The sequence below is a fragment of the Rhododendron vialii genome, chromosome 8a (assembly GCF_030253575.1).
Source record: "Rhododendron vialii isolate Sample 1 chromosome 8a, ASM3025357v1".
Lineage (NCBI taxonomy): Eukaryota > Viridiplantae > Streptophyta > Magnoliopsida > Ericales > Ericaceae > Rhododendron > Rhododendron vialii.
The window spans coordinates 12,755,873-12,774,532 of NC_080564.1; the positions used below are offsets into that span (position 1 = coordinate 12,755,873).

An 18,660-nucleotide genomic window follows, 5' to 3' on the forward strand; every position below is an offset into this window, starting at 1 on the left:
CGCTCCCTCTCTGGAATGAATTACCTTTCCCATTAGAAACCACCCCCCACTCTCTCCTCTCTCACTCACTTACCAGATCCTCTCTCTCTCTCTCTCTCCATATGACAATGTTGATCAAGAAAGCATTTCCCTTTCTGATGATAAGTTTGTTCTTCTGCTTGCAAATTCTGAGTAGTGTGGTAATTGTGGGTGGTGCAAATTATGTAACAGCTTTGAATGGTTATGATAATCATGATGAGGGTGTTTCAAGGACTACTGTGGGGTCATTGGTGAGGAAAGACGAGAGGGAGTCACTTGTCTCGACAGAATATGGGGAGATCTCGGCCGTTGAAATCAGCGATATTGGATCAACAACAACAAGAAGAAGAGGGCGTTACCAACTTCAGTTCATCACCTTGGAGCCCAACGCACTATTTCTTCCTGTACTTCTTCACAGAGATATGGTGTTCTATGTCCATACAGGTAGGTACTCATGTAGTATTGTTTTTATTCAAACTTTTTTTTTTTTTTTGACAACTGGATGTCGAGGCCACATCAATCAACTGATTCAGGAGCCCTAAATTTAGCGATCGGATAAACTCAATACGCCCAAAGTTTGGAATGTTTCTCCTATTTGTTTTCTCATTGAACTTAAACCCCTGCTACCATTAGTTGAAATCTGTCCCTTCCCCCCCCCTTTTTCTTTTTTGGAAAATAATTGAAGTGATCGACTGGAATTGAACCTACATTTCCAAAGAAATGAAGAGATCAGAATAAAATTGAACCTGCATGCATTGTCTTGTCCCCAAACAAACAAGCACGGCAAAGGGGCGGATGAGTCCAGCATCTATCCTAGCCACGTTTCAATATTTATTTGGGAATTGATTTTCACTCCATTTTTTTTTTCCTCCAAATGCACTCCTTTTTTGATTTTGTAGTTATGTGAGATTACAGGATTACCCTTTTCATGTGAAGGGAAAAATGTATGAAGGGTAGTTTTTTAATTTTACAATGATGAAGACAAAAAATGGAATGCACTTGGACTTGGACAAAACGGATTGTGAAAGTAAATTTCCTACTTATTTATTTTGTAGTTATAAAATTTCTTTACAAAAATTCACGTTAAATAAGCTTATTATCAGCCCAACGTCTTTTTAGAAATTCAAGATTTTTTTTTAAAGAAATACAATAACTGGCCTGTTACAGTAGAACGAACACCTACTAGCCACGTTTCAAGGTCAGGATCGTACAAGTATAATATATCGTCCTCAGAGAGTTTAGCGACATGATCAATAGACTGCATGAAGCTTCTCATCATTATCTTTACTTGCGCGGGATTTTTCAAACAAACCATTCAAGACCAGTCACACTATTCTATTAAGCTGTATTGGAATCTCGGATTTACGGAGATTTGGTAAGGGAAAAGCTAAAAGGAAAAAGTACTTGAGATTTAGGGCTAGAAATGATCGAAGTAGCTTGGGAGGCTTCATTTTTAGGCGCATTCCATGCTTCATTCTAAGAGTATTCGATTAGATTAGACTCATGAATGTAATATAAATAATAATCTTTTCTTGGAGAACCATTTGTTTATAATATTTTAGTGGGATATATTGATATAGACATCATATAAGATTATTGTCGATCATGTTTGGCTTATGATAGTTAACATTGATATGTTGCGATGGAATAAAAATTATAGAACTCGAGCCTGAATTCAGCTCGTTTGGGTTCAACAAGCATTTACGAGCCAAGCCTGAGCTTCAAAAATTTTAAAAGAGCCGAGCTTGAGCTTCAAAAATTTTAGACGAGACGTACTCGAGCTCAATTGTTCAGTCTCAAAGTGAATCCGAGCTGAACTCGAGCCAAACCAATATTTTATGGAGCCGAGCCAAGCGTGATAGGGTTCGGATCGATTTGGTTTGTTTGCACCCATAATTACAATGAATGAAGTAGCATCTTTTACTTTTTACTTTTCCCTCCATGTATTTGTATACATAACTATGATAGAATCCGTCATACAGTGTGATTGTCTACACCAAATTCCTCTCCTGTCCTGTCCCGTGGCTGGGTCATCTTTTATACTACAATGAGGGCAGAATTGAATGTTCATTACCCCTTTTTGCGTTCAAAAGTTAGTGCTTGAATTTTTCCTGATTATTTTGGGGCGGTGTGTCTGTCGGTTGGGTGCAGGGAGTGGGAGATTGAGTTGGGTTGATGAAGATGAAATGAGACGTGTAAATCTACAACGAGGCGATGTCTACAGACTGCCTACAGGGAGTGTATTCTTCTTGCAGAGCAACTTAGAACAGGAACGACAGAAGCTTAGAATCTATTCTCTCTTCACCAACTCAATCCAAGATTTGCACGTATGTGTTAGCTAACCAGTACTGTTTCTGTGTTCTTTTTTCTATTTCCATGCCGCTGTTTACTTGGGTTATTTAACCTTCCACTATTTTGAATGGTGGGTAAGTGTGACTGGAAAATGACAATTCCCCTGCAGGAACCGTCTGTGGGGGCAGCAGCATATTCGAGCATTCCCGACTTGGTCCTTGGCTTTGATGAGAAAACCCTCCAAGCAGCTTTTAACGTAATTATCCAGACCTGAAATTCTCTCTTTCAAATTTTGCTATGCAAAGTAGAGTCCCCACACAAGAACTTTATACAGGTCTGTATTTGTATCAACGGGGACGAAATTACCACTACCAGGATAACTTACTGGTTACAAAGATGTAGCTGTGAAATCATATAGGTGAAGAATTGTCCTACAAACTGTATAACCATAACATGGTTTTCCGACACCCAACTGGTGATAAGCATTATAGGATAATTTTACAATGTGCAACAGAATCAAACGTTGCCGGCCTTGTATAATTAGAAAATGCCTATCTTATTCAAAAGCCATTAAAAAAATGCACCACTTTCACCAAGAATAGCAGGCACCGATCGCCTAACAAAGATAAACTAGCAATAAATTTGTAATATTAGTATTCACTAGTACTTGTGCCAGTAATTTTGCTGTTACCAATTGAATGTCTAATGATGTAATGTGGTTTCTAAAGGTCACGGAGGAAGTAATAGAAGAAATAAGAAGTGGAACAACCCACCAAGCAATAGTGCATGCGCCTCCGAAAAAAGGAAGCAAATTGTGGCAGTTCGAAGCTCAATTCATGAATGCACTTTTGGGGAGCAAAGGTAATAGCATATTCGAGATCCCCAATAAAAAGACCAAGACGTTCAATATCCTGAAAGCAAAACCAGATTTCCAGAATGGTAATGGTAAGAGCCTAATGGTAACCAAGAAAAAATTGCCTGCACTAAGGGGCTCCAATATTGGTCTCCTCATGGTGAACTTGACCAAGGTAAGTTACTGGAAATACATTTGTTTCCATTCTTTTGTGATCAAAACATACAGAGCTATAGCATTGTACATCTAGAAAATAGAAGTGGCATCTAAAAACGTATTGTTGTTTTACTAATGTGTTTCTTAGCAGGGGTCGATGATGGGGCCGCACTGGAATCCAATGGGAAGTGAGATATCTATAGTAACACAAGGCCGGGGGATAGTTCGGGTGGTTTGTTCTAGCTCAATGAGTGAATCAGAATGCAAAAACACGAGGTTCAGGGTTGAAGAAGGAGATGTTTTCGTTGTACCCAGGTTCCACCCGATGGCTCAAATGGCCTTCAACGATGACTCCCTCGTCTTCGTGGGATTCAGCACAACAACAAAGAAAAATCATCCGCAGTTTCTAGTGGGAAAAGCGTCTGTTCTTCAAACTTTGGACAAGGACATTGTGGCGGCATCCTTTAATGTCACCAACACAACGATTAGTCGGCTTTTGGCTGTACAGGGGGAATCAATCATATTGGAATGCACGTCTTGTGCTGAGGAAGAAGAAAGCAAAATGGAGGAAGAGATTGAGGAGGAAAAGGAGGAAGCTAGGAGGAGAGAAGAAGAGGAGGCGAAGAAGAGGGAGGAAGAGGAGAGAAGAGAGGAAGAGGAAGCCAGGAAGAGCGAGGAGGAAGCAAAGAGGGAGGAGGAAGAGAAGAGGAGAAAAGAAGAGGAAGAAGAAGCTAGAAAAAGGGAAGAAGAGGAAGCGAGGAGGAGTGAGGAGGAGCAGGAGGAGGAGGAAAGGAGAAGAGAAGAGGAGGAGCAAGCCAGAAGAAGGGAAGAAGCAGCAGCTAGAAAGAGAGAGGAAGAGGAAGCCAGAAGGGAGGAGGAAGAGAGAAGACGAGAGGAAGAGGAAGCAAAGAGGAAGGAGGAGGAAGAGAGAAGACAAGAGGAAGAGGAAGCAAAGAGGAGGGAGGAGGAAGAAGAAGAGGAAGCGAGGAGGAAGGAGGAGGAAGAGAGAAGACAAGAGGAAGAGGAAGCGCAGAGTGAGGAGGAAGAGAGAAGACGAGAGGAAGAGGAAGCAAAGAGGAGGGAGGAGGAAGAAGAGGAAGCGCGGAGGAAGGAGGAGGAAGAGAGAAGACAAGAGGAAGAGGAAGCGCAGAGGGAGGAGGAAGAGGAAGCAAAGAGAAGGGAGGAGGAAGCCAGGAGGAAGGAGGAGGAGAGAAGACAAGAAGAGGAGGCAGCAAAGAGAAGGGAGGAAGAGGCTAGAAGAAGAGAGGAAGAGGAATCCCAAGAGGAGGAGGAAGAGGAAGAGGCAAGGAAAGAGCAACAAAAGAGAGAGCAAGCGGAAAAGAGGAGAAGACAAGAAGCAGCAGAGAGGGAGGAAGAAGAGGCCAGAACATGGGAACAAGAAAGGAAAGAGCTGGAGAGGCAAGAAGAAACAGCTAGAAGAGAGAGGGAGAGACAACAAGAAGAGGAAGAAGCCAGGAGAGAGGAGAAAGAGGAGCAGCAGCAAGGGGAAAAGGAGAAGGGCGGCGGTAGTGAGAGTGAGCCAAAAAGAGTTCTCAAGAAAATCTGGAAGGTTTAATGATGTGTTCAATTTGCTTCCCCACCAAACCCATCTGATGCTTTGCTCATGCATGTAAGTAGAGGAATAAAATCAAAACCCCTGTTTTTAGCAGGAAAAAAACAAATCTAAACCCCTTTCTAGTATGCAGCTTGTGTTTTGGTTTTTAAAGGAACATTAGTGTAATAAGCTTTGTGATCCATGTTAATGTTCATGCTTGTGTATTTGTGCAACCATATTACTGTCTGGCCTTGAGAGAGGAAGTTCACCATGTAGCCACATACTGTGACGAAGTCTCATTAGCAAAAAACTATTTATAGGACAGCAATTCTACTTATCAAAAAATATATATATATATACAGCTTTTAGAAATGAACATCATGGATTTCCGACTATGGTACAAGGGGGGGAAAAATCAAAATGTGAAGTTGATTGATAAGGAAAATACTTGGCCTGTCTTGTTTGGCGTGCACCAGTAAATTGGTGGCCGTTGATCTCCTACGAACAGGGAAACGTTTCTGTCCTGTTGGCTGCCAAGGAATTGAAGAAGCGTTGCAGGAGAGAAAATGCAGCAACATTTATCCATCAGCTCTCAGTTTCTACCTGCCCACTGTAATTAAAATATGCCAAGTTCCTTGAAATAATCGAGCTTGTGAAAATACAGTATAACGGAACTGCGGCAATTAAGAAGAGTTCACTTAAAACAGAGTCCAAAAATGCCGGCTGATTTGGTAGCTGTTTTCAAGAACCATATTTCAAACTCTTAGAAGCGGTTTTGATAAATCCCAAAACTCATCATAGTCATTTCTCAAGTCAGTTTTAAGCGAAGATTGTTCTCTGGACCCTCGGATTTTGGAAACATTGTTTCATTTCTCCTTGAACACAGTCTTCTTTTATGAAATCAGAAATCAAGATTTGCAAACGCTGACACAAACCACTATCTATAATCTGCAAAACTGAGTTTTTGTAAGGCCAAAAGCAAAAAATTATAGAACTGAATTCACTTCAAACACAACAGGATAGGGTATTTACGGGGCACCGTCTGTAAACTTATGATTTTACCGGATTACTCTTTTCAATTCTCATACCTCAACGTGTAGTAAAAACAGGCGAGTTTAAAGGTGTATTAAGTTAAAACCTGTATAGGCAGAAAATAAAATACTAGTACGGAATATTCTCAAGTCGCCTGAAATAGTCTCATTAATTGGGGGTTCAAAGTGCATAAAACAACTACTACTAAATTTAGCACGGTTCCTCCAAAGAGGTTGGGTTCAAAGTGCATACTACTACTACTAACTTCAGCACTGTTCCTCTAAAGAGATTTGATGTAAATACTACAAATTTACTTGAAACAAAAATTTACATCAGGTTTGGGCGCGAAACATGCAACCTAAATGGCTTGTAATCCTGTTCAAAACAAGGTGTTCAAAACAAGGTACAACATATGGAAAACAAAAGCAAAGGCAGCAAAACTGGTGCAGTGGAACTCACATAGTGGCCGAGCTAGTGATGAAAGAGACGACAACAGTAGTGTCATCAAGTTTGCCACCAAAATAACGGAACCCAGCATCTTGAGCAGCAGAAGAGAAAGGAGTTTGCCTGCTCCTGTCCAAAGCCCTCTGGCGTGCCAGAGCTGCAATCGTTTGAGCAATTACCCGGGGCTCCAGCCCTGCCCTCATCCCATCACCTACAACGGTATCAATCTCCTTGCTAAACAAATTGTCAAATAACCCATCTGTGCCAGCTATGATAATATCTCCAGGTACAACAGCTACTGTGAAAACCTGACCACAGTTATCCCAGGTAAGGTGAATTAGTTATCTAGCTTTTATACAGTGGGAAAGCTCAGATATACTCTCGGCACAAATAATAATTCAGAATATAAACCAAACAAATAATAGTTCTGAATACTTGAGAGTAAGACAAAATAAAAGGATGCCTCCTGAGTTAGGCCTGGTACAGGTACTAAGAACTATACATCTATATCCTGGGCATCCTCTGGAACTAGGGAGAAAAAAGTAAGAGGCCACCTATCATTGCCCATGTTCTAGGGATTATTCTGCCCATTCTATTTTGTTTTCAACTAATCAGAATAGAAGAATTAAGGCATGAAACAAGTAACTTTCACGTGAGAACCATCAATATCTCCTGCTCCAGACCTTATGGTATGGAATCCATAACTATGACTTAGAGACCCTTATCCAAAAAAAAAACAAAAAACTATGGCTTAGAGACAAAACCCGACAGTTGCTAGACCTACCTTTTCTATTAACTTGATCAGTCATTTGGTATGTCTAAACTTACTCATCTCAAAATTAGTCATGGTTCATTTTCCTAAACAACCAGCAGTTCGAAGCTAACTCATGTGACTCCGAACATGCAGTCATGGACAAATGTTTTCAAAACAGGAGAAGGCAAATGGCTCCTTGGTTACTCCAACAAGTTCACATGCATCTCAAGTTTGGAAGCTGAAATCTGGGCCAACTATTGGGGCCTAACCATCTCCTATTTGAACTCCTTTGTGTATTATGTAGTTATCTAGGCATAAGATCAGATTCTGGGCCTGGTTGCTTTCCGGGTACTGGAAAATTTGCTAGAACATGAATAGTTACAATGGAAAAAGAAAGCAACCTCAATGTCAAGGGAGCGAAAAATACATGTTCATGACTTTTTTACTTGTGTGCCTTTAGTCTTTCTCTTTTTGGGAATACTCTTGCGGCTAAATCTTTTTAAAGATCTAACACATGTTTTGGTGGTTCATTTCCATTTTGCATGTTAAATTTGATGGATTTAAATTTGATTCGTTGATCAGGATTTAGTAATTGATGTTATTAGTTGGCGTTGTCAATTGAAGCAATATTACATCAAACGGGCATTCGCTAGTGGACAAATATGCTGCAGCAGTATGTACAAGTACCAAAAGGATACTTTGGCTCCTGAATTTCCTCTGTTGTTTATAAATCTGGACTTGGGCTGGAACAATTATAATGTACAAAGCATGATAGAGAAACCAAGGGAGATGAAAGAGCCATAATTTGTGATTATCCACAACCGAACACGTCATGAACATAACACCTAACCGCACTTGACATACTGAAATACCTAGTCTTGAAAGGGGGCAGCACATCCGGAGTTTAGAATTGACACAGGAGAAGATATTTATCTTTCTTTGGTATTCAGTAAGGGTTATAACTGGGTTCTGGTGGAATATAACACTTAAAAAGCTTGAGCAAATGTATATCCTAACATAACTGATAAGCAATGTGCAACTTTCTGACAATATGCATAAATTGCAGACATGTCAATTTATCATCCTCCTGAAATCAAAGCTATGCTAATAGGAGTCGGACCAACAGATGGCTCGTCATTAACTACTTTGACGACTCTAACAGCCTTGCAGCTATAATTAATAAGGACAAATTACTTGAAAATTCCTCGTCATAAACCATACACAAACAACAAAGAGAATAGATCCCAAGCAGTTAGTGAACGTACGCACATGCATGCAAACAGAGATGAAGTTCCAGGAACTATAGGAGCAATCCCGGATGCTTCTCCTTAATTTGTAATTTTGTCTTCTTTCTCAAATCCAGCCAAGTTATTGACAAGTGCTGATTCTTGGTCTATGGCAAAGCCAAATAGTAAGCGGCAGGATTCACACCATGGAACAATAAACCCAAATCCTATTAGGTCCCAATAAACCCCATCCCTTTCCCTATGCCTGCCCTTCATAATAGCACTTGTCATACCAAGGGTATATGGCAGGTTTATAGCAGGATGTGGAAGAAGCAAAATAGGTTACACCATGTTCTTTCCACTTTTGGTGTTGAATCATGTTACTTGAACCCCAAACCATAATCCAGGGAGCAGATAATAATGGCATCAGTTTAGAAACATGCAACCGCATACCAGTTTTCTTTCATATACAAACCTTAGAATCTGATTTGAGTGTCTTTCCATCTAATTTTTTTTTATATATATAGTCCCCTTCCTATGAGGGATCCCTCACTTTGCTTATATAAGGACTTCTAATTGTAGCCATTGGAGTTCATCCAACGGCCACAAAAAGGGAGAAGAGAAACGCGGGTTATATACTTATAACTCCCGGGTCAAAACAAAACGGAGCCACGCGCAGGTCAAACCAAAACCAGGTCTCCGTCCCCCTTTCTCACATTTCCACGTACAAGAGAGAGACAGAGAGAGAGAGACAGGACTTTATATTTATAAAGCTTCTTACTCCATTCAGAATACGAACTACAAAACAGCCAAATTACCAGTTCCAGGCAACTTACACAAGTTCTCCAAAGTTTTCCTACATCAGTTTGGAATCATAGTTTATAGGAATGCTCGTTCAAGCACACTTGTACAAAGAAAGTGTTACCTATTTTATTGAGTCCATCTAAACCACATTTATCTTAACATACCGGGGAAGGACAAGACACAGCAGTAACAGAACGGAACTTATACCTATTTCCCTACAAAGGGAAACAAAAAGTACACTGCACAGCAATTTCATGGGTCGAAAAAAGTTATAGTTGATGCCAAAGAAGGAAGAGAATGGGCTTTTGATAAGCCTTATTGCTAGCCAATTCGTAAATGAAACAGGCATTAGAAGAAGCAGAATCCTTAACGGTACTGGTGTGGTATGCAGAAATTCTCATATTTGTAACATGGATCTCAGACTATCGTGAAGACAACTGACAACAAATTCACATAACAAATACCACCAACGCGAGTTTAAAGAAGTATAAGCTGAAGCAGAACATTAACCTACCTGACCACAACTTGGCTGGTCACCTTCACTGCCACTTGCCAATTGATAAGGAAAATTGAAGCCATGCTGCTGCACAGGAGATTGGAAGATGGTGCATCCCTCTCTGACTATACTGAATCCACTATCCCCAAGATTAACGGCGTGCAGGCTCTGCTGAGAAAAAACACATAAAAATATATCAATCAATAACAATGAGAAAATGTAAATACGCTAGCACAGTTTCAGAAAACTATTTTCCATTAGACTTCCAAATTTGAGTAACATTTACACTTTGAAAAATTATTTACAGAAGTTAACTACTAGGAGGAATCAACAAAGCAAACTCGAATTCAATTTCTGAATAGAAAATGAGGACTAAAGAGAAACTCAGACTGTTCAAGGATGCGTCGAACATCAGAATTGTTGTTGCTGTAGGTTAATCCAACTAGAATTTCCATTAATAGTGCACTTTGTATTTGACTACTAAAAATTCGAAAGAGATAATAAACTGCAGGTTGAAGTTGAACTCACTTTTAGTAAATGACTTTCATTGCACCAGCAACAAACAGGTCATGCAAAACAAGCAAGGGATGCAACCCAGAACAAACCAGTATACTACATTATGCACTCTACCCAGACAAGTGTGGAGACTTCAGCTAGGCTACATTAACAGGACTAGAAATCAACGCCTAAGTAACTGTAAGAAAAGGTTATTCTTTCAAGATCCCAAAAGTTAGTTTTAAAACTCAGTGAATGTCAGTAGAGATCAATGCAGATTAAACCACAAAAGTGAATTTCCACTCAGTCTCAAGAAAAAGTCAAAACCATGAAAGGAGTCAAAGGACCACTGTCATCCAGACAATACAGCTAGGTTTGACGGCCAAGGTGATAGTTTTAACCTATCACAACAAAATCCTACGGCTGTGATCAATTTTGTAAGAAGCATGCCTTCTGTCGCCTCGTCGCCTTTTCGCTCCTTGTTCAAGTCGACTTGCCTGGGTCATGCAAGGCGCTGGGGGTGGGCCTTGCCTCGCCTTGCGGCTAGGTGCGCCTTTGACAACTATGCCCCCTCTCCCACACCCGCTGCAGCTCTCGCTCCGTCAAGGCTGCAAATGTGCCGAGTTGAGCTTTGGACTGTTCAGGCTAGTTTGGCCAAAAAAATGGTCAGCTCGAGCTTGAAACGAGCTGTAAAATCTAAGCTCGAGCTCAGTTCAGAGTTTTAAACCTCTACTCGAGCTCAACTTGCCAAGCTCAATAGCCAAGCAGTTGACAGGCATAAGAGGACATGATAGGGTGCTCTACTTATTTATAGAGAGAGTATACCCAATTGTTTACAATTTTTCGATGTCGGATTGGTGTAGAAGCAAGTAACCTTTCATTTGCTTTTGCTGGTGCCTGGAAACATGTCCCACATGGGCCACATTGCAAAACTAGGGACTCACCAGCCGCTTGTTTTGCTATAAATGCTTCCACTTTCCTTTGTCTTCAAGTTCAAATGAAGTTGCCCGCAATGGTGACACTTGGCAGCAATGCACCGAGTCCAGCCAACTCAATCTATAAAACTTGGCTTGCGAGCTCATCCGAGCCAAGCTATTGGTGGCTCGGGCTCAGCTCATTCTCAAATGAGCTAGAATATATGGTTCGAGCTTGTTCATTAACAGATCAAATCAAGCTTGAAAGAGCTCCTTTCGAACCGAGCTCCGAGATGCTCACAAACAGCTCAGCGCATTTGTAGCCCTACATTCCATGCAACTATGGTCCCAATGCCCTGTCTGCCTGTCATAGTGTTCAACAATTGCAATGTTTTTTGTACAAGAAAATTGCACCTTTACCAATCAAACCCCCTCTGCGCAAACTCTACCCAATCCCTCGAAGATACCTCTAGCGGCATCTTACATCCTTGCACCCATCCACCACCTCCTTCCCCAAAATCCTAGAACCCCCTCCTTCCCTCCACCACCACCTCCTCACTTACCTCCCTCACCTTCCCGACATGCCCCCACCGTCTCCTGAATGTCTTCACTTCATCCATTTTGCCAAAAACCCTCAAGGTTTGCAAATAAGCAAGAGAAATATGCAACATCAACCCTAATAGAAAACAACCCCAAGGAACCCTTTGTTATGATAATTCATGGTTCAACTAATGATCTTTGTTGAAAACATTGTGAGTACAAATGATATAGCAAGTTGTGACCCATAGTGGTAGTTTTTTTTTTTGAAAAGCAATAGTGGTAGTTTATATAAGAATATTGGTGGCTAGTTTTATGAGATTTTGTGACCAAGTAATGTGTGATGTTATTACGGAAAGTCGTGGTGTTTGTCATGATTTTTTGTGGAACTTGTTACGAGACTTTGTGGCTAGCCACAAGTCCAAAAACTTATGGCTCGGTACTTAATGATAATTAGCGGACGTTTGCCTTTTCTATGAATATTTTTTGCTTAACTATATGTAATTGTGGAGTTTGTTGTGGCTTTTGGCGGCCTGGTTACGAATTACTTAAATTACTGATGACTCTTATGGTCCACCTTATGCAAGGTTGTGGTTAAATGGGGGGACCTGTTGAATGACCTGGTCGTCAGGTCACATCTTGTAGATGTGGTGTGATCTGAATCATTGATTGAGTGCATATGATGTTTGTTTTATAACGGGTGTTTATTGGAGCATTTCCCCCAACCCTCCGAGTCTTTTTGGCTATTAGTAACAAATAGAAATGATGAGACAGCACTTCATATTTCCCATGTGAAAACAATAAAGTTTGATGGACGTATTGTAAAGAAAAGATATCAACCTAAATGGCTAGTGCAGTAAAGTTGCACAACAAACCTGGTGTGTAAGGGCTATTATGCAGGCTGTTGAGGAACCCTTGGATTTTGTGATTGAGTGAGCTTTCTCCAACACCCTAGCTGGATCAATAGAACCCTTGGGTTCATCTTGAATTGCAGCAAATGAATTAGACATGAGTTCACGGGCATATACCCCTGCATTAACTCCAACATCTGCCCAGCCACCAACCCCATCTGCTATACCAATTACATGTTCATCTTCACAAATAAAGTGAGCATCCTCTCCACCTGTTTTTTCCTTGTCAGGATGTGGAAGATAGCAAGATCCTGATTGTAGTTTCAAGGTCGTGTCAACTAGAATATTCCTGGAGTAGACAAGAAGCAATATTAATTAGGAGAAACTTCAGTATAGTTACCGGTCATTTATTATACCATAGAGCCCAATACTAGAAGGGCGGGCTTGACGCAACAGTAAAGTTGCTCCATTGTGACCTGGAGGAGGTCACGGATTCGAGTCACGGAAACAGCCTCTTTGCTTTCAGGGGTAAGGCTGCGTACATCAACCCTTCTCCAGACCCCTCAATGGCGGTAGCCTCGTGCACTGGGTTTTCCCTTCTTTATAGAGCCAATACCAGTCATTTATTTCTTTCTATAGTTACCAGTCATATTATTAATCCCATAGAGCACAATACTGCAGAGTGCAAAAAACCCAATCCTCGAAAAGTTTCATACATTGTGACATCCAAATTAACCCATAGACCAACAAATAAGCAAAAAGTAGACCGTCTAGGTCTGTATTGTTTGACAAGAACACACAAATTAGCGTTGTGTTTCCTAGTTTAAGATGTGATCAACTGGTCATCTCACCAAATGCTAGTTCTGCGACCAATTGAAGGGTGAATTCTTTATTGACATATTGGGTCTTCTTACCAAAGATGGTTTTGAGTCTCATTATTGATCCCTTTTTGTATTTCCCAGTACGCCCATGTCATACCATCCTGGCACAAAACAATGCAGATAACCATGACACGGTTTTCCGGTGTACAGATATATCCCAATGATTCCAGTCTGTTTCTGATTCTGGCCAAGCACTCCGGTACATTGCTATACCACCAAATTTAGGAGTATTCTAAATAAACCCTGATTGGACTATACTTTGGTGTCTGTTCTGTTCTCTAGAAAGCACAAGCAAAGAGAGACAAGCTGAGAAGTGAGAATGAGGCTTGAATTGGACTATACTTTGGTGTCTGTTCTGTTCTCTTGAAAGCACAAGCAAAGAGAGACAAGCTGAGAAGTGAGAATGAGGCTTGAGTACCTTGTTAAGCTAAATGGGGCATACAAGGAGAGCCGAAGGAAGATAGTCGGTGGATTTGTTTATAGCCGTGCTAATGCAGTTTTATATGTGTGCTGCGTGGTTTCGATGGTGAAAAGATGATCAGGATATTGATGATTCAAAGATAAGGTTACAAGCCATTTATGACTGGGAAAAGGTTGAAGAAACAGGGATGACATGTCTTTCTGTTGCCCGCCTTTTACATGGGCAGAAGAAATATATCTCATATTGGAAAGAGCTAGACGTGTGGGATTAAATTCCCAATTAAGCAAAACGAGCAAGAGTAATTAAACTGAAAGAGAACCAAGAGAAAAGAGGTGGTTACAGTAGGGTGCCGAGCAAAAGTCTACTTCATCCAAATGATTCAATCAAAGAATAAACCTACTTGATCATTGAAAGTGCAAAACAAAAGAGAAAAAAAATGCTCCAACTAAAGTCCTGAGTCCCGACCAATGCCCAAATTATCACTCATTTGTGTTCTACATCGTACGTAGCACAAACAGCCAAAAAATTTGTTGGCACCTTCAATAGGAAAAGGCCGAGCCAGGGGTTTAGTTTTAACAGCAATGCCAAACCAAGGTAGAAAACAATTATGGTTCAACCAAAACAGCAACATACCATCCAGAGTAAAATAAGGGGGTTTTAACAGCGAATTTTTTTTATTAATCCTTGAAAGATTACAAAGACTAAAAGGAGCAAGGAGAAAGGCACAAGTACCCATCCGAGACCCAAACCCTTGATTGGCAAGATGCCAACCAAGGAGAAAACCCCAAGGCCAAAGCCCAACACCTAAAAGCCCACGAAGCCCAGATAAAACAATACAGACCAAATGGGACGCAGCCTTAACACCAGAAAAAGCCTAAAAGCCCAAATAAAGGGGGTTAGCCCATCAATAAAGCCCAAACACCCAAACACCCAAAACCTAAAAGCAGGATCTGAAAACCAAAGCATCGCCACCGCCGCGAGGATCGCCATCATTCACCAGTACATCATAATCTCTGAGTTCTTTTTACATAAATTCGATTAAAATCAAGTTCCATGCAGTAAATTCTAATATTATCCTTTCAATATCATCAGCACAAGCAATTCAAAAACTTGTCAAATAATATGTAAAATAAAGACAGAAGTTGGGTATGTTAAAGCAGCCCAATGCCCAGGCCAAGCCAACCAAAATTATCCATGTTAAGCCTATACGTAAAACGAATACATACTTGTAAGTTTTTTAAATAAGGCCAAGTAACATAAAAGCAGCCCCAATGAAGGCCCAGGCAAAGCCAACCAAAATGGTCCACAGTAGCCATGCATAAAAAGCAAGAATATTTATTTTTAACTTCTTTAGGATTAAAAAAAAAAATTTCCACAAAGCATCAGAAATAAGAAGTATATGAACAACTAAGAGGAGCATAAATTAACCCCTGGGTTCATTCAAATGAACTCCTAATACCTTTTCCACAAGGGTACCTCTAATTTTCAAATCAAAAGATGGTGTCCCTTGTGCTTTGCAGAATAGTAATACTCCTACATAGCTGTCAGATTATTATTTGTTCGCAAAATAAGAGCTTAATAAAGCAGGAGCCCGTAGAAGTCCTCAATTGCTTCACAGCATACTAAAGTTCATGATAGGTCAAATTACAGTACCAGTGATGAGATAGGTCTCCCATATGAAAACTTGCATAAAAAAAAAAACTTCAAGAGATGAAACAGAACAAAGGAAAGACAAATGAACATACTTATCAGCTGAAACTGCAGAATCCGCAAGTTGTCCATCAAACACCGATCCATGGAATGATACATCAGGCACCGCACCATGAGAGTAACATGGAGAGGAAGAGTTACTGACGCTTGGACCAAGAAGTAATCTACAGCTGCCAGACCTTCGAGTAACATGATAACCTGCTAAAACACTGCGCCTGCTAATTGCTTCGTGACTTTTCAAACCAACACCGGCTTTTCGGCAATTGTGAAGAGTCCTATAGTCGAAATGAACGCCAACAGGTTTCCCAAAGGTTGAAACCTTCCCACAACCTGAGATTAAGTTATCGACAACAAGATCACCCGTAGCAGCGTTTGATCCTGAAGCAGCCATGGCGGTTTGGTGATGATGACTCCCTGGATATCGGAAACCCTATCTTGCTGATCGAGACAGAGGGAGAACAATGTATATCGAACAGGCTTGCGCAACGATTATAGGGGATATCTCTGAAAAACAAAATGACAATTTTTTGCTAAGCTAGATGCACACTGCTGGGTTGTAGAGCTAAGAGCACAGCCGTCACAGTTGTAAACAAAGAGCAACGGGAAATCCCAAATGACTGTCTTCCTTGTTTGGACCGCACTCCTATTGAATGATAGGTCGAATGGGCTGTGCCCTTGCAGAAACTCGAAAAGAACAACAGCAAGAAGTGTCCTGAGGCAAAACCAACTGGAATTTTAATAGCTACAATAGAACCCCAAATACAGTACCTCTATTGGAGAAACTGAATTTTCAGAATCCAATGAATGTAGTATTCGTTAAGCAAATATTTACCACCCGCTGCCAATTTAGCTTCCTTCAAAACGGATAGAACTCCGCGATATCTGATACATGGAGTAATTGGGACGTGTCTGTTCAATTTATTTTTGGTAAATCGGAAATATGTCTGTTCAATTGTCAAGAATGTCGTGTGAGAAAGATTCTCAAGGAAAAGTGGTTTCCTTGAAGGGAGGTGAAGTAAAGAAAATTTTAATTTAATTTCCTGTGTATTCTCTTGGCAAGACATCTTTTGCAGGAAAGTGTTTTCCGGTGGGAAAATTAAAGTTTTGGTGCTACAACTTTCTGGGTAACTGAACACAGAAAAGTTAGAGGAAAGTTGATTTTTTCCATCTGCCGTAAGGAAGTCTAGTTTGCTAATTATGTGATACAATCATAAATAGACACGCTTATACATCTTCAAGTTGATATACTTCTCTGTGTGTGTGTGTGGTTACTGGTTTCCAGTTTAGGCAAACTCGAAGCATGCAAATTGAAATTTATTTCAAATTGCGAATTTGAACGGTGTAAGAATGGGAAAAGAATCAAAATGAGTTTGAGAATGCACCTGTGATGAGGAATTGGCTGTGGTTTATCGGAACCAAAAACTCTCTCTCCCTCTCTCTGTGAATATAACCACAAGCATTGGCACAAACGACTGATCAATTAATCAAATTGTGGAGACCCAAGCGGAGCGAATTTGTAGAGAGAGAAAGCTCCGAACCCTAATTTCGGTCTTCGGAGCTCTCTCTCTATGTATCTCCGTCGTCTTCTACCTACCTCTCTCTCTCTCTCTCTCTATATCTCTAATGGCTCTATCTACGAAGATCGAGTGAAGTTCACCGTTTCAACAGTTCCCAACAAATTATAAAACCCAGAAATGATATTGGTACCGACCTCCCGGTACCGAAATCGTACCGCCGGCCGCCGGTGGGCCGTCTCCGGCCACCGGACGGCCGATCCGAGCCGTCCAAAAATTTTAAAAAAAAAAAACGAGGGGGCCTACGCGGGAATCAACGGCATCCGAGGTGTGTAAGGTGCTTGATCCGAGCACCCTTTTTTCGTGTATATATGTATATTCGCGGGAATATACATATATACACGAAAAAAGGGTGCTCGGATCAAGCACCTTACACACCTCGGATGCCGTTGATTTTCGCGTGGGCCCCCTCGTTTTTTTTTTTTAAAATTTTTGGACGGCTCGGATCGGCCGTCCGGTGGCCGGAGACGGCCCACCGGCGGCCGGCGGTACGATTTCGGTACCGGGGAGGTCGGTATAACCTATCCATGTGGACCATGTGGAGATATGGTGGGACGCGGCTCCCCTCCGATTTCGGTCGCGTATTTCTATTTCTGTTTTTAGGGATTTTTCGGCCGTTCAATTTATAATATAAAAAAAATTACATATCCGACGATCGAAAAATCTCTCGACACCAAGACACAAAAATTTTCAATTTATTTTACTACTTGTAGGGAAAAAGTTGGCTATGTTAAAAAAACAATTTACTTGAATACAAATAATTAAGATGAAAAAATCACGATCCCACAATAAAAAGTGGACCGTTAACATCATGTTCAACTGTAATCGAATATTCCTCATGAAACTAATACTCCTATGATTATTTTCCCGTATATTCTTCATGAAACTAATGCGATTTTTTCACGTAGCTTGTTCATGTTCAACCAAGTTGTTTTTTTATATGGAAGATTTTTCTTGCGATGGCTACGAGATACTTTTTCCGCCCAATTGTTTGTCTCCCGTTCCATTCCACCCGTGTACAAAATTGCTTACATTTTTTAATAGATAATGCATTTATATACAATAGGAATCTTGTTAGATAAATTTTAAGGGAAATAATAATATCAAAACTGTTTTTGTTGGTGCCAAAATTCTAGTGCACAAAAGGCTTGTACCATGTGCAATGTACAAGACTTTTATGCATTGGAGTTTTGGCACCAACAAAAACGGTTTTGGCATTATCACTACCAATGATAATGCCAAAACTATATCTGTTAGTGCCAAACTCTAGTGTAGAAAAGGCTTGTACCATGTGTAATGTACAAGATTTTTATGCATTGAAGTTTTGGTACTAACAAAAACGGTTTTGGTATTATCACTATCCTTAATGGGAAATTAAGCTCAGCTCGAGTCGAGTCGAGCTCGTTAGTGTCAAGTCGACCAATTTTAAATGAGCAGTTCGAGCTATCTACGAAAAACTTGAGCCTGCTCGAGCAATTGTTACTCACATGGCATTTTACAAAATTTATTTTTGTGTTCATGAGCCTGCTCGAGCAAAGTTTTCTCTAACTCGAGCTCTACTCGTTAAGGAAACGAATCTTGAATTTCAACTAAAATTTTGACTTAAGCTCTTTTCTGAACTTAAAATTTTGACTCGGGCTCTTTTCT

The 18,660-nt window shown here is 40.6% G+C and overlaps 2 protein-coding genes across 8 annotated transcripts; one reads left to right on the top strand and one right to left on the bottom strand.

The window, feature by feature from the left end:
* The first annotated feature begins 54 nt into the window (after window positions 1-54).
* On the top strand, window positions 55-5,109 carry LOC131336683 (vicilin-like seed storage protein At2g18540). Its single transcript, XM_058372603.1, has 5 exons — window positions 55-462; window positions 2,170-2,345; window positions 2,480-2,566; window positions 3,039-3,338; window positions 3,471-5,109. Exons 1-5 carry the CDS (start codon window positions 102-104, stop codon window positions 4,893-4,895), a joined length of 2,349 nt encoding a protein of 782 aa, XP_058228586.1. The 5' UTR covers window positions 55-101; the 3' UTR covers window positions 4,896-5,109.
* Window positions 2,696-17,089, bottom strand: LOC131336685 (probable protein phosphatase 2C 55). 7 transcript variants are annotated; one of them, XR_009202908.1, is made up of 7 exons: window positions 16,822-17,089; window positions 15,475-16,151; window positions 12,452-12,776; window positions 9,649-9,801; window positions 6,366-6,658; window positions 5,323-5,484; window positions 2,696-2,926 (listed from the first exon to the last, which is right to left on the bottom strand). XR_009202908.1 is itself a non-coding variant. In XM_058372606.1 (7 exons), exons 3-7 carry the CDS (start codon window positions 15,828-15,830, stop codon window positions 5,460-5,462), a joined length of 1,152 nt encoding a protein of 383 aa, XP_058228589.1. In that variant the 5' UTR covers window positions 15,831-16,151; window positions 16,272-16,321; window positions 16,822-17,083; the 3' UTR covers window positions 5,174-5,459. The 7 variants fall into 7 exon arrangements, 5 of the variants coding, with proteins under 5 accessions (XP_058228589.1, XP_058228592.1, XP_058228588.1 ...); XR_009202909.1 differs by lacking the exon at window positions 2,696-2,926 and adding an exon at window positions 3,088-3,221; XM_058372606.1 differs by lacking the exon at window positions 2,696-2,926 and adding an exon at window positions 16,272-16,321 and having other exon boundaries at window positions 5,174-5,484; window positions 16,822-17,083.
* Window positions 17,090-18,660: the final 1,571 nt, after the last annotated feature.

Excerpts from the sequence above, each read along its gene's own strand:
- LOC131336685 (XM_058372605.1), bottom strand. The coding sequence starts at position 15,830 with ATGGCTGCTTCAGGATCAAACGCTGCTACGGGTGATCTTGTTGTCGAT. Across the intron at positions 12,777-15,474 it reads TCTGCAGTTTCAGCTGATAA|GAATATTCTAGTTGACACGA; the intron begins GTATGTTCATTT and ends TGTCTACTCCAG. Across the intron at positions 5,485-6,365 it reads ATCACTAGCTCGGCCACTAT|TGGGCAGGTAGAAACTGAGA; the intron begins GTGAGTTCCACT and ends TTTTAATTACAG.
- LOC131336683 (XM_058372603.1), top strand. The coding sequence starts at position 102 with ATGACAATGTTGATCAAGAAAGCATTTCCCTTTCTGATGATAAGTTTG. Across the intron at positions 463-2,169 it reads GGTGTTCTATGTCCATACAG|GGAGTGGGAGATTGAGTTGG; the intron begins GTAGGTACTCAT and ends GGTTGGGTGCAG. Across the intron at positions 3,339-3,470 it reads TCATGGTGAACTTGACCAAG|GGGTCGATGATGGGGCCGCA; the intron begins GTAAGTTACTGG and ends GTTTCTTAGCAG.